Source organism: Oreochromis niloticus, unplaced genomic scaffold (assembly GCF_001858045.2).
Source record: "Oreochromis niloticus isolate F11D_XX unplaced genomic scaffold, O_niloticus_UMD_NMBU tig00008378_pilon, whole genome shotgun sequence".
NCBI classification, from domain to species: Eukaryota; Metazoa; Chordata; class Actinopteri; order Cichliformes; family Cichlidae; genus Oreochromis; species Oreochromis niloticus.
The window spans coordinates 1-11,188 of record NW_020329155.1 but is presented as its reverse complement, the minus strand read 5'-3'; the positions used below and the strand labels follow the sequence as shown (position 1 = coordinate 11,188).

At 42.3% G+C, this 11,188-nt stretch overlaps 1 protein-coding gene and 1 long non-coding RNA gene across 5 annotated transcripts; one reads left to right on the top strand and one right to left on the bottom strand.

The window, feature by feature from the left end:
• Positions 1–1,042: 1,042 nt before the first annotated feature.
• LOC109199262 (uncharacterized) lies at positions 1,043–7,219 on the bottom strand. 2 transcript variants are annotated; one of them, XR_003218517.1, is made up of 4 exons: positions 7,147–7,219; positions 6,345–6,927; positions 3,093–3,311; positions 1,043–1,078 (listed from the first exon to the last, which is right to left on the bottom strand). It is a non-coding gene; the product is annotated as an uncharacterized LOC109199262 (long non-coding RNA). The 2 variants fall into 2 exon arrangements; XR_003218516.1 differs by lacking the exon at positions 7,147–7,219 and having other exon boundaries at positions 6,345–6,985.
• Positions 7,220–9,186: 1,967 nt separating this feature from the next.
• Positions 9,187–10,881, top strand: LOC109199263 (RING finger protein 145-like). 3 transcript variants are annotated; one of them, XR_002059694.2, is made up of 3 exons: positions 9,187–9,248; positions 9,693–9,840; positions 9,990–10,881. XR_002059694.2 is itself a non-coding variant. In XM_019354571.2 (3 exons), the coding sequence occupies exons 2-3, from the start codon at positions 9,757–9,759 to the stop codon at positions 10,465–10,467; spliced, it is 312 nt and encodes a 103-aa protein (XP_019210116.1). In that variant the 5' UTR covers positions 9,187–9,248; positions 9,693–9,756; the 3' UTR covers positions 10,468–10,876. The 3 variants fall into 3 exon arrangements, 2 of the variants coding, with proteins under 2 accessions (XP_019210116.1, XP_019210115.1); XM_019354571.2 differs by having other exon boundaries at positions 10,240–10,876; XM_019354570.2 differs by having other exon boundaries at positions 9,192–9,363; positions 10,240–10,876.
• Positions 10,882–11,188: the final 307 nt, after the last annotated feature.

Sequence of the window (11,188 nt, the reverse complement as noted above, 5' to 3'; positions counted from 1 at the left end):
GTCTTGATGCATGCTCAATCATCCAGGTAACTAAATCCCAAAAGGTTCATTCTGTTAGATGAGATAAGACTTTATTGATCCCACGGCGGGGAAATTTTTTTCCTCAGCTCAGGTACAGATAGCAGAAGGAAAATACAAATAAAATACAAACAAATATAAAACATAGAATAGAATAAACCTTTATAATCCCACTGATTATAGAAATTTGGTGTTACGAGCTCTTACAGCAAGGGAAAATAAATATAAAAGGAAGACACAGGGTGGTCCTATGAACGTAAGCAACCAAGTTCGTATATACAGTAACAATGTCAGAATATGTATAGAAAAATTGAGAAAATTGTACGGAGATATGTATAAAATGTAGAGTAAACTAACAAGCTGGTGAGTAAGATGACCAAAGGAATGTTAAGCTGCATTATAGAGTCTGACAGCTGCTGGTAAGAATGACCTGCGGTAGCGCTCCTTCCTACACTGTGGGCGTAAAAGTCCACTGCTGAAGGAGCTGCTCAGTGCTCGTACAGTCTCATGCAGGGGTGGGAGGTGTTGTCCATGATGGATGTTAGCTTAGACAACATCCTCTCCTCCCCAACCTGCTCGATGGACTTCAGCGGACAGTCCAGGACAGAGCTGGCCCTCCTGACCAGCTTGTTGAGTTTCCCCCGTCCCTCTCTGCCATTCCACCACTCCAGCAGACACAGCATAGAAAATAGCAGACGCCACCACAGTGTCATAAAATGTCCTTAGGACTGTCCTGTTCACCCCAAAGGATCTCAGCCGCCGTAGCAGGTGGAGACGACTTAGACCCAGTAGAGTGGTTGAAGGAAAAGGGGACAGGTGAGGTGCATTTCATGTCCCCGGTGCTGGGGGGTTGCAGAGAGGTGTGACGAGCTCTGGTGGATGGGGGAGGGAAGGGCTACTGAATCAAACCTGTTAAACAACTGGTTCAATCTGTTAGCCAGAACCTGGTCTCCAGACTCTGGACCCCCTCCGCTCACAGTGCTCCGTCCAGTGATGGTGTTCAGTCCTCTCCACACACCTCTGTGTGTTGCTCTGCTGGAGCTGCGCCTCCACCTTCCTCCTAAAAGGAAGCATTACATTTAGAAATAAAATACTTGTTTTATATTTGTTTGTATTTTTTGTAAGATAATACACTATATACACGGAGTTTATCTGGACGTAGTGTTTTCAGTGTCATCCAAGTGACTCTAGAGGATGAAAACCTGTTGGAGTGTGTGCTAATGTCTATAGCAGGGGTGTCCAAACTACGGCCCGCGGTCCATTTTAATTGGCCCGCACTTCAACTTTTGCTTGAGTGTATGGCACTTCTTAGTTTAACACCAGGGGAGCTGCTGTTGATCAAGGCAGTTGCTCCACCAAAAGGACAATCCTAGAAGAAATTTACCCCAAGTTACTGAACATGGCAGAACCAAAGAAGCGAAAGGTAGAAAGTGAGTGCAGAAAATTTCAGACACGGTGGGAGAGTGAATATTTCTTCAAAGAATCAAGGGAAGTGTCTGTTTTATCTGCACTGAAACTGTGGCAGTTATGAAAGAGTGTAATGTACGACGTCATTATGAAACCAAACATCAGGTCTATGCATCCTACACGGTGCTGAGCGAGAGCAGAAAGTAAAGCAAATGGTAGCTGTCCTGCAGGGTCAGCAACAGTATTTTTTTGTGCTCAAAAAGTCCAGGAAAAGGCTACAATAGCCAGCTATGAGGTGGCCCAACTCCTCGCAAGACGTGGAGTTACAGAGGAGCTGCTCGATCTTAAGAGTCTAAAGGCACAACAACAGGTATGGATACTTTTGAAGCTGTGTCAGACTCAATTGACAAAATGGGACTTAAATGGGACAAGCTGTGTGAAGATACAACAGACGGGGCTCCAGCTATGGCGGGTGCACACAAAGGAATGGCGTCTACGATGTGCGCTGAGGTGAAAGAGGCTGGAGGTGAGGCTGTTGAAATGCACTGTACTGTTCACCAAGAAGCCCTTTGTGCCAAGACAGTCAATCTTGGAGATGTAATGAACACTATTGTAAAAACTGTCAACATAATTCGAGCAAGTGGACTGTACCACGGAGAACTTCAGGCTTTCCTTTCTGATGCGGATGCTGAATATGGGGATCTACTCTACCACTCGGAGGCGCGCTGGCTAAGCCGCGGTGCCGTGCTGAAGCGTCTTTACTCCCTGAGATCAGAAATTGACCATTTTTGAAAGAGAAGGACCGACCTCTTCATGAGCTGAATGACCTCTATGGTTGGCAGACCTTGCATTTTTAGATGATCTTACTGATCATTTAACCACCCTGAACAAGAGCCTACAAGGGAAAGAGCAGCTTGTACCACAACTTTATGCGCACATGAAAGCATTTTGTGTGAAGCTCAATCTCTTTAAGACACAACTGCGCAACTTCAACGTTGTGCACTTCCCCACACTGTCCAAGACCAGAACTGCTTATCCACAGGCCAACCTTTCTGCTAAAAAAAATATGTGTCTGTGATTACATGTCTCGAAACAGAATTCAGACAGCGCTTCCAGGATTTTTCTGCCAGTTCTACAGGAGCTTGGAAAAGGAAAAGTGTCCTCTGATGAGACGCCACGTGAAAAAAAATGATCAGTCTATTTGGCTCAGATTTGCTCCTTGGTCAAATGACATTTGTCCGGATTTTTGGCACAAGTGGTGTCAGATCAGCAAAAGTAAAACGAAAACAAAAATGGGTACATTTTCAAATCTTTGTTTATGGACAGAATTCGTCCTGTTGGACACAAGAAGCAGACTCCAAAAAAACTTTGAGACTCTGCAGAAGTCTGATTAGGCTGCTGTTTATCCAACTGGCTCACTGTGGTTTTATGAAGTCATCTGTAATGTGTCACCTTTTCTGTAGAATGAAGAAGTGCTTCCCTTCTTTTAAAGGAAATACAGGCTTACAAAGATCCTCTAAACATGTTTCTGAAATAATCCTAAACACAATCATTAAATCAAAACTGCAAGAAACAATTTATTTAATCACTCTTCTTCACTTAATTCCTTAACTTAGTAAAAAACAAAACAAAACAAAAAATAGACAAAAACTCTTCTGCTGTCTCACCTCTGTCAGTGTTCATGCTGTTGCAAGAACAGGTGGAGGTGCAGGTGGAACTTTGACTTCACTGTGGTTTCTATGTGCAGGCAGGAGTGTGACATCTCAGAACAGCAGAGGATTGTGGTGCGCGTGACTCCTGCTGCGACGCCCCCGTCTGAGTGTCCTGAGCTCCTGGTCCTCAGCAGACGGCCCACACACTCATTTATCACCATGTCTTTATCCTGCCTGTAAGAAAGCAAAGACAAGGCTAACATTACAAACAGCCAGCAACCAATCCCTTTTACTCCACCGCCCAAAAACCAGTGAGAAACACTAGCTAGTATTAACTTGGAATCAAAGTCCACTAGGGCTGCCACAAACAATTATTTTGATAGTCAACTAGTCACCGATTATTTTTGCGATTAGTCGACTAATCGGATCATGCATCCATTGGACGTAAAACGTACAGCTTATTGCACCAGCAGCATCTGCTCTTATATAACATTAGCTTACAGTTTTAAGTGTTTAGGGCAGGGGTGCCCAATCCTAGTCCTCGAGAGCTACTGTCCTGCAGCTTTTAGATTCATCCTTGTTCCAACACACCTGAATCAAATGAATGTCTTGTTATCAGGCCTTTGCCAAACTTGATGACATGCTGAAGAGGTCATCAAACCATTTGATTCAGCTATGTTGGAGTAGGGATGCATCTAAAAGCTGCAGGACAGTAGCTCTCGAGGACTAGGATTGGGCACCCCTGGTTTAGGGTATGTGCTAACTAAAAATAAAGACAAGATGATAGTTTATTAAATTTAATGAGATTTACAGATTGTTTCGGTAAAGTTTAATAAACTCCTTGCTATCTAAAATATAACGGGACACCGGAGTATATTCTGAACATCTCACACTTCTGATAATCAGTTGTCTGCTTGACGTTTATTCGGCCGTGTATGAACTATAACTTTAATCTCAGCCAAACCGATTTACTCAGGAACAAATAAAATACTAAAAAAAAAAAAAAAAAGGCCAAACAATAACATTTTTAAGTTATCTAACTGACTTATATATGTTCAACCTGAGTAGCGAAAGACGGTGGTGCGTTTGAAAACGATTTGCCTGGAGTCCGGTGTTCTCACGGGCTCTAGTGAGCCTTGCCCCGGCTAGCTTTGGAGCTAGTGGGTAACAGACGTCTCCGAAAACGTCGGAGCGCTTTTGAAAATATGCGGTGTCTTGATAAACTGAGCAGATATTTGAGGTTTACACAGCTACATTCTCGCCTGAAAATATGTTAAACGTTTAGTTTGTGACCCAGAAAGATTAATAAGAGTAATATTAAAACTAACTAGCTGCCGCCATTGTTGAAAACTGAGCAGGGCCGCGCTATGAATTCTGGGACACTGCTTCTTCTTCTTCTTCGGAGCGTAACGGCAGCTGGCATCCTTGTACATGCAGTGCTGCCATCTTCTGTTTCAGTCCGTTATTACACTCTTAAATCCTACTACTTATTCCTGCGTCTTTTGTGATCTTACAAAGCTTCAAACCACGCGTCGACTATTAAATCAGTCGTGACTGTAATCGTGACTAGTCGACTAATCGTGGCAGCCCTATTCAGCAACAAAGACGCCATCAAAAAAGTCACGGCCATCAGAGCAACATCAGAGAAACAATAAAGTCTAACCATGGAAGGTATATAGAAATATATGCATAAAGACACAAAAACAAAGAACATCGACAATGAGCACCTTTCGTTTTGCTGAAAGTGATATAGCTTTCTCTTCCCATCAACTGAAACCACCAACATTTCAGGTGTGCATGCTGGGCAGCTGAAGCTGACATCACAGCACAGCTGCTCTTCCTCATCAAGAAAGCTGTGCTGCAGTGCAATCAACTATTACATTTAGGCAAAGATTACTTTTCATCCCTAAATGATTGACGGTCAGAAACTCTGACCTTGTCTCTACAGACAGCAGAGCTGCTGCCTTCCTGTGGGTAGGAGTTCATTTTTACCCATCACCCCAGTTAAATTTCACTGGGGTCTGTCTCATTTATATGCCAGAACCAACACTTTGAAGCACTTTTCTTTGTAGCTCAATGGAGACACACATTTATGATCAGGTCCCCAGTTTCAGACACACTTGCACAAGCACACAGATGACCAATATCTCACAGTGGTTTAACACAGATCTGTCTGGGCTAAAGTACAGACATCGAACGCTATGACAGACCGAGGCAACTATGACCCTTGCAATTTTAGAAGAAGTCTGCTTGAAAGTAATCATGGACAGAATTCATGTTTCAAATTATTCTAAAATGCACTTCAGCAAGTTTTTTTTTTTATAATGCCTACTAAAGATGTTTTCAAAGGGTTTCCCAGATATGGGTTATTTCTAGTCCCAGATTAAAAGAATAATTCAGTGAAGACCTCCATTTAAACAACTTTAAGCCTAGCACTAGGCTTAATCCATGTCTGGGAAACTGCAGCATTATCCATGGAGGCATGAGCATTTAGCATAATATAGACAACAACCTCTTTAACTTACCCTAAAATCTGACTTGACTAACTCCAAGAAGGGAAACCCTGCTTTTACTGTCCAGGAAATGGAGATCAGTCACCCAGTGCAAGTGCAACTGTCATTTAAACTCAGTCTACAGTCAGACCAAAAGCCACCTCGCCAAATGTATTTACACAGCTGTGTGGCCAAAGGCAGGGGGCAGCTTGGGTACGGCTGTAAACATTAGCCTCTTTAACTGCAGCTGAACGCCATCCCTCATTGTCTGCTACTTACAATGCAGTTAGAAAACAAGATCTACGGGTTTTCCTAATATCATTCACCACTGAAAATATTTTGGTCTGTTAGATATTTCAGCAGCATACACAATTTACATCCAATACTGCAACAAGCTTACTTACCAGCATTTTTTTTATCAGATAAACTCAAATGAAACAAGTTGGTTAATTGGAAACAATTTCAACTTTCAAATCATGTCACTCTGTGTTTATTGGAAAGGAGATTAAAATGCATGATAGGCTGAACCCGAGGGACTCATAAAGTTTGATCTATGAATTCCTGATACATTTTTGCTTTATAGAGCAGAAATGTTGACCATGAAAGCTTTTGTAGTGAACTATGCTGCTTTCACCTACAAAGCATCCAGAGCACACAGTACATGTTGCTATAAGCTACACCACATAGCTGCTACAATTTAAACACCCACAATTTGTGTATAATCGCTATCGCCAGACTATGTCTCAAGAGCATATGACCTGTTGATAAAACTCACTGTTATGAAGATAGATTGGTTCCAGTGTCTTCATGAAACGCTGCCTTTATCCATCTTCTGGGGCGTGCCTGCAGTGGACTTGTGAACAGTTCCTTGTGAGGGAGCTGCTGGTGGAGCTCACAAGGTCCTCCTTCATTCCTACCATGAGCTTCAGTCTTCCTGATCTTTCTCAAACACGCCTCTCTCAGTGGGTCAACAGAACATCTGGCACAGGACAGCTGTGATGAAAGAAAAGGAAGAGGTTTCTCCAAACCTCTGGACCAAGGAAACCCAGCTGGGTCCTGATGGTCTCCCACACTACTTTCACCCCGGGTGGACGTAGCTGTCGATAATAATCGGCACTCTGTTCACTGTTAGGAAAGGAAAAGAACAAGTTACACTACAGTACTGATACCTTCTGCTGCTCTTTTCAAACTTGCCACCTTACCAGGCTGTAGAGTGCTCTGAACACTTAAACACTTTGAAATCCATTACACACTCACACTCACAGTCTTAGGTGAAAATCTCCAAGGACAGCATTACACTTTTGCTATGAACAGTAACTCTGGAGCTCTGTGGAGTGTGCAGATGATCTCATTACTGTCTAAAAATGGATAACAAAACCGAAGGAGTGCCGAATCATTGACAAATACAGAGTAACAGGTGTGCAGCATGGCTAACTAGGTAGCAACAAGCCTCTAACACAGCAGCGTGTATGCTAGCGGCTAATCTAGCGAAGAAATGAACAGAGTGCTTTTAGGTGTTGTAGAAGGATAAGATGATAAGCTGTGTGTCTTTTTCAGAATGACCTGCTTGTATTTACCTTCATTGAAGGAGTGGTCAGTGTGGGTATAGCCATGAGGCAAAAAAGACAGCTGAAGCGGAAGAGTGTGGTGAAACATGGTGCCGCCGCGGCCAGCAGGTTTCCAAGCAGGGATTCGGGTAGCAGGAAGGCTTTGGTAAGCCGTCCAACATCCAGTCCCATTTTGTGAATGCCAATAAAAAAATAGCTAGATGTCCATGTGTAATTTGTGTGGAACAATATTGCACAAGAAGCTTAATAGATTTAGAAAAACGATAACAAAAAAAAAATAAAAAATTGAAGGACAAAAGATAAATGTCCTTTTTTTTCCAAAGTTTACTCGCCCTGCTGAGTGGTGTACAGCGTTAAGAGGCCAGCATTCGGACTCCAGAGTTTAACGACCCTAGTTCGAGTCTCTGATAGTAGTCCGTCTGCTACAGCAGGGTAGGCCCAGAGTGAAAGACGAAGCTCAAGCCTGCCTCCATTTTTCTCTCTCTCTCTTTTTTTCATTTCTTTTTACTTTTTTCAAGCCGCAATTAAAAGCTCAGGGAAACACTTAGTTTTAAGGCGGCCTTTAAGGCACCCTATATATCAGTCCATACAGCGGTAAGGGCCAATCTCATGTATCAGTTACACATATATCAACCAAGGAAGAAAACAGGCCCAAACCAAAGAGGTGTGCAGGGAAAAAATCAGGTGTGAGTGTGTGAAATTTACTAAGTATTGGAGTGCAAAAATGCCTGGTCTCCAGCTCATTTCCAAAAGGCTGGGTGCGTGATGTACGCGTTGTGGTCTTTAAATAGAGGAATTTTCCCGCTTTTGTTTGCCCGTCATGTGGCGACATGTGGCGGGCTAGCAGCTTAGTACCATAGAGGCCCGGGTTCGAGCCCTAGGCTCACCTACCCTACCTCTCTATGTTCATCTGCTAGGGGAGGTCCAGGCAGGGGACCTTGGAGTGAAAATTCCAAGGCCTGGACTTCCCCTGATTTTCATTTTTCTCTGTGTTTTTTCTTTTACCTGCCAGCAACAAACAGCCCAGCCCCATTTATGGGACCTCCTTCTTGTCATGGCTACCAAGGACCACTCTTCTTCTGCCAACAAGTCATTGCCTGACAAATAATTATTTCCTATGTTTCCCTAGGGGCTTTTTTTAATCTCCAATATCTTTACATATCTTGCTAGATAGACTTCCCTCAACAGGGTTTACAAACGCCTTATCCTCTTTGTCCACTTCAAATAACTTTAAACAACTATTCTTAGATTTCTTGCAACATCTGCTGTCCTCTTGCACAGATTACGCTTTTTAAAAAACTAACAAACACTTTTTTTTTTAACGTCAACCACATTTTTGGAACTAGATAAATAAAGCATATATAAAAGTCACTACCAAAAACTCTTTGCAGCTTCTACCTTGTTATAGGAATGTTGTTTGTGGCTCAAGATGACTTGATTTCATCCATGAAGGATACATTTGATATATGTTTTCACATATTATAGACCAACAAGTTATTATAGCAGTTTAAATACGAGCGATCGGTTTTTGGAAGACGATCATTTTTTTAGCACAACACCGCTAAGCACCAACTCATCCATCCTTTCTCCTTTTCTTCTTTTCATGCCGCCACCATGGGAAGCCCACAAATGTGTCATTTCACACTGGCAGCAGGCTCGCAGAGCTAGCTGTGGTGCTTGTTCTTCTTCTCTGACTTTGCTGTTTCACCGTGTTTAGATAACGTGCCATCCGCAAACACTCGCACTCATTTTCGTGCTTTAGCTTTGTACTCACGCGCACACACACGTGCACACATGCACACACACACACACACGTGTGTGTTAGTTTAGTCTGTTTCAACCTCTCTTCGTGTGGAAACACACATATCTAGAACTATTCTTTAAGGATGTCTGCATTTCACACAACTGTCTAATAGGATAAAATAATTGACATTGTATACCCAAAGGTCAAGTCTGGATAAACGTGTATATGATCTCCAACTTGAATGCAAAGCCAAGGCATATAATTGTGTGGTGTGTCAACTCTAATGTGTTTCCTCTCTGTGCAGGGGATGACTGAAGCTATCACCTTGCTAATCCTTGCTGTCCAAACTGGCCTCATTGAGCTGCAGGTCATCCACAGAGCCTTCCTCCTCTCTATCGTCCTCTTTATTGTTGCTGCTTCCATCCTGCAGTCCATGCTGGAGATAGCTGATCCTATAGTCCTAGCCCTGGGAGCATCTAGAGGCAACTAAGATAATATACCAAAGACTTTTTTCATGTGTTTATTTTTAAGAAAACTCTGTGTCCCACTGTTTTTATTTTTACTGATCATAAACAACTATTAATAACTATGGGCAGTTAGTTAATTATCACAGAATTCATTATCTATGGTCATCAGTACAACTCATGCTAACATCATAAATTAAGTAATACTACGGTGTACTGTCCTTCTTTCTTCATTCCTAAACAGGCAGTTTGTCTTTTTGACATCAATCTGACTGAAAGTGTGTTTGCAAAGCCTGCTATCAACCTGCCTGCTTTCTCATATGCTGGTTTTGCTGCCCGTCCCGTAGGAGTTTGTGGAAGCACTTCCGTGCAGTTTCTCTCTGTCTCTTCCTGCTGATCTTTCCAGCGTACATGGCTTATATGATCTGCCAGTTCTTCCACATGGACTTCTGGCTTCTCATCATCATCTCCTCCTCAATCCTCACCTCTCTCCAGGTAACACACAACCGCATCGCAGTGTGCAAAAACGTTAAATTAAATAGTTTAAACTTGCTCTACCCAAACAGTTCAGCCCAATAATAATTAAACATGTATATTTGCTTGTTTTTTAATTCCATAATAACTCTGAAACACTCTACCGCCAGGTGCTTGGCACTCTGTTGATCTGTTGTTCTCTTCATGGTGGAGGAGTTTCGTACAGCTCCAGTGTAGAACATGGATGAAGTCATATATTGTGTAAATGGGAGCTACAGATTGCTGGAGTTTCTGCTATGTGTCACACACACACACACACACACACCAACTCTTTGCTAAGTTCTGACTGTAAACAGACACTGTCATGTAATGCATCAGCACTGTCTCTGCCTCACTGTCAGTGATTTGTTACCTCACCAGGTTGCGGTGTGCGTGGTGTGCTATGGTGTATCAGAGACTGTATTTGGCGAGTGGAGTGTGATGGGAAGCACCATCATCTTGGTCCACTCGTACTATAACGTCTGGCTCAGAGCCCAGCTGGGCTGGCAGAGCTTCCTGCTCAGGAGAGATGCTGTAAACAAGATAAAAAGCCTCCCTACAGCTAGCAATACACAGCTGGAGCAGTACATCTCTCTTATTACCTTTTAGTCGCATTGGTTGATGTGTTAAATGTGCTATAAAAACTCAATTTGACTTTGACATTTCTCATTTGAAGAGTCTGTTTGTTTATTTTGATCGTTTCTGTACAGCTGACCAGAGTTGGTTTCACCCGAGGTCGTTAACTAAAACAACAATTTGTTCAAAAGACAAATTTTTGTGAGATTTAACAAAGTAAAAGGTTTGATTATTCAATTCTCTGTTAATTCAACTCAGTGTTTACAGCAGTAAAATAATTTCTTTTATTTCCACAGTAGCTTTCCTGGAGAGATCTGCAGTACTTACCTGCCTAATGCTCTCAGCCACCTTGGATGGACAAGACTGCCAAATGCCTCAGTGTGCTAGTGAAGCGCAGCTGTTTCTTCTAAGCCCGATTTGAAAAAAAGATTTAAAATTGGTTTTGTTTTTTGTTTGTGTAAACACTTTGCACTGACCATTATTGGAGAATTAAAAAGCGCCTAAGTCAAGGAATGTGTGTGCACATAACAGAAAACTTGGCAAAGAACCAATTTTAAATCTTTAAGCACTTTGTTACTAGCAGCCTGTCACAAAAACACATTTTGTATAGTGGTTTTCTTTTTCTTTTTTTTTTTAAATCTTGTGAATAAAATGTATACAAATGTGTGTGATTAATCACAATGTGTTAGTGTGTAATCACCTGAGACATGCATGCCTGTCTGCTAGCGTCAGATCTAAAGCCATTTCTGATTTG

Coding starts and splice junctions, on each gene's coding strand:
- LOC109199263 (XM_019354571.2), top strand. CDS start 9,757: ATGGCTTATATGATCTGCCAGTTCTTCCACATGGACTTCTGGCTTCTC. Junction 9,841..10,239: donor CAATCCTCACCTCTCTCCAG/GTAACACACAAC, acceptor TTACCTCACCAG/GTTGCGGTGTGCGTGGTGTG.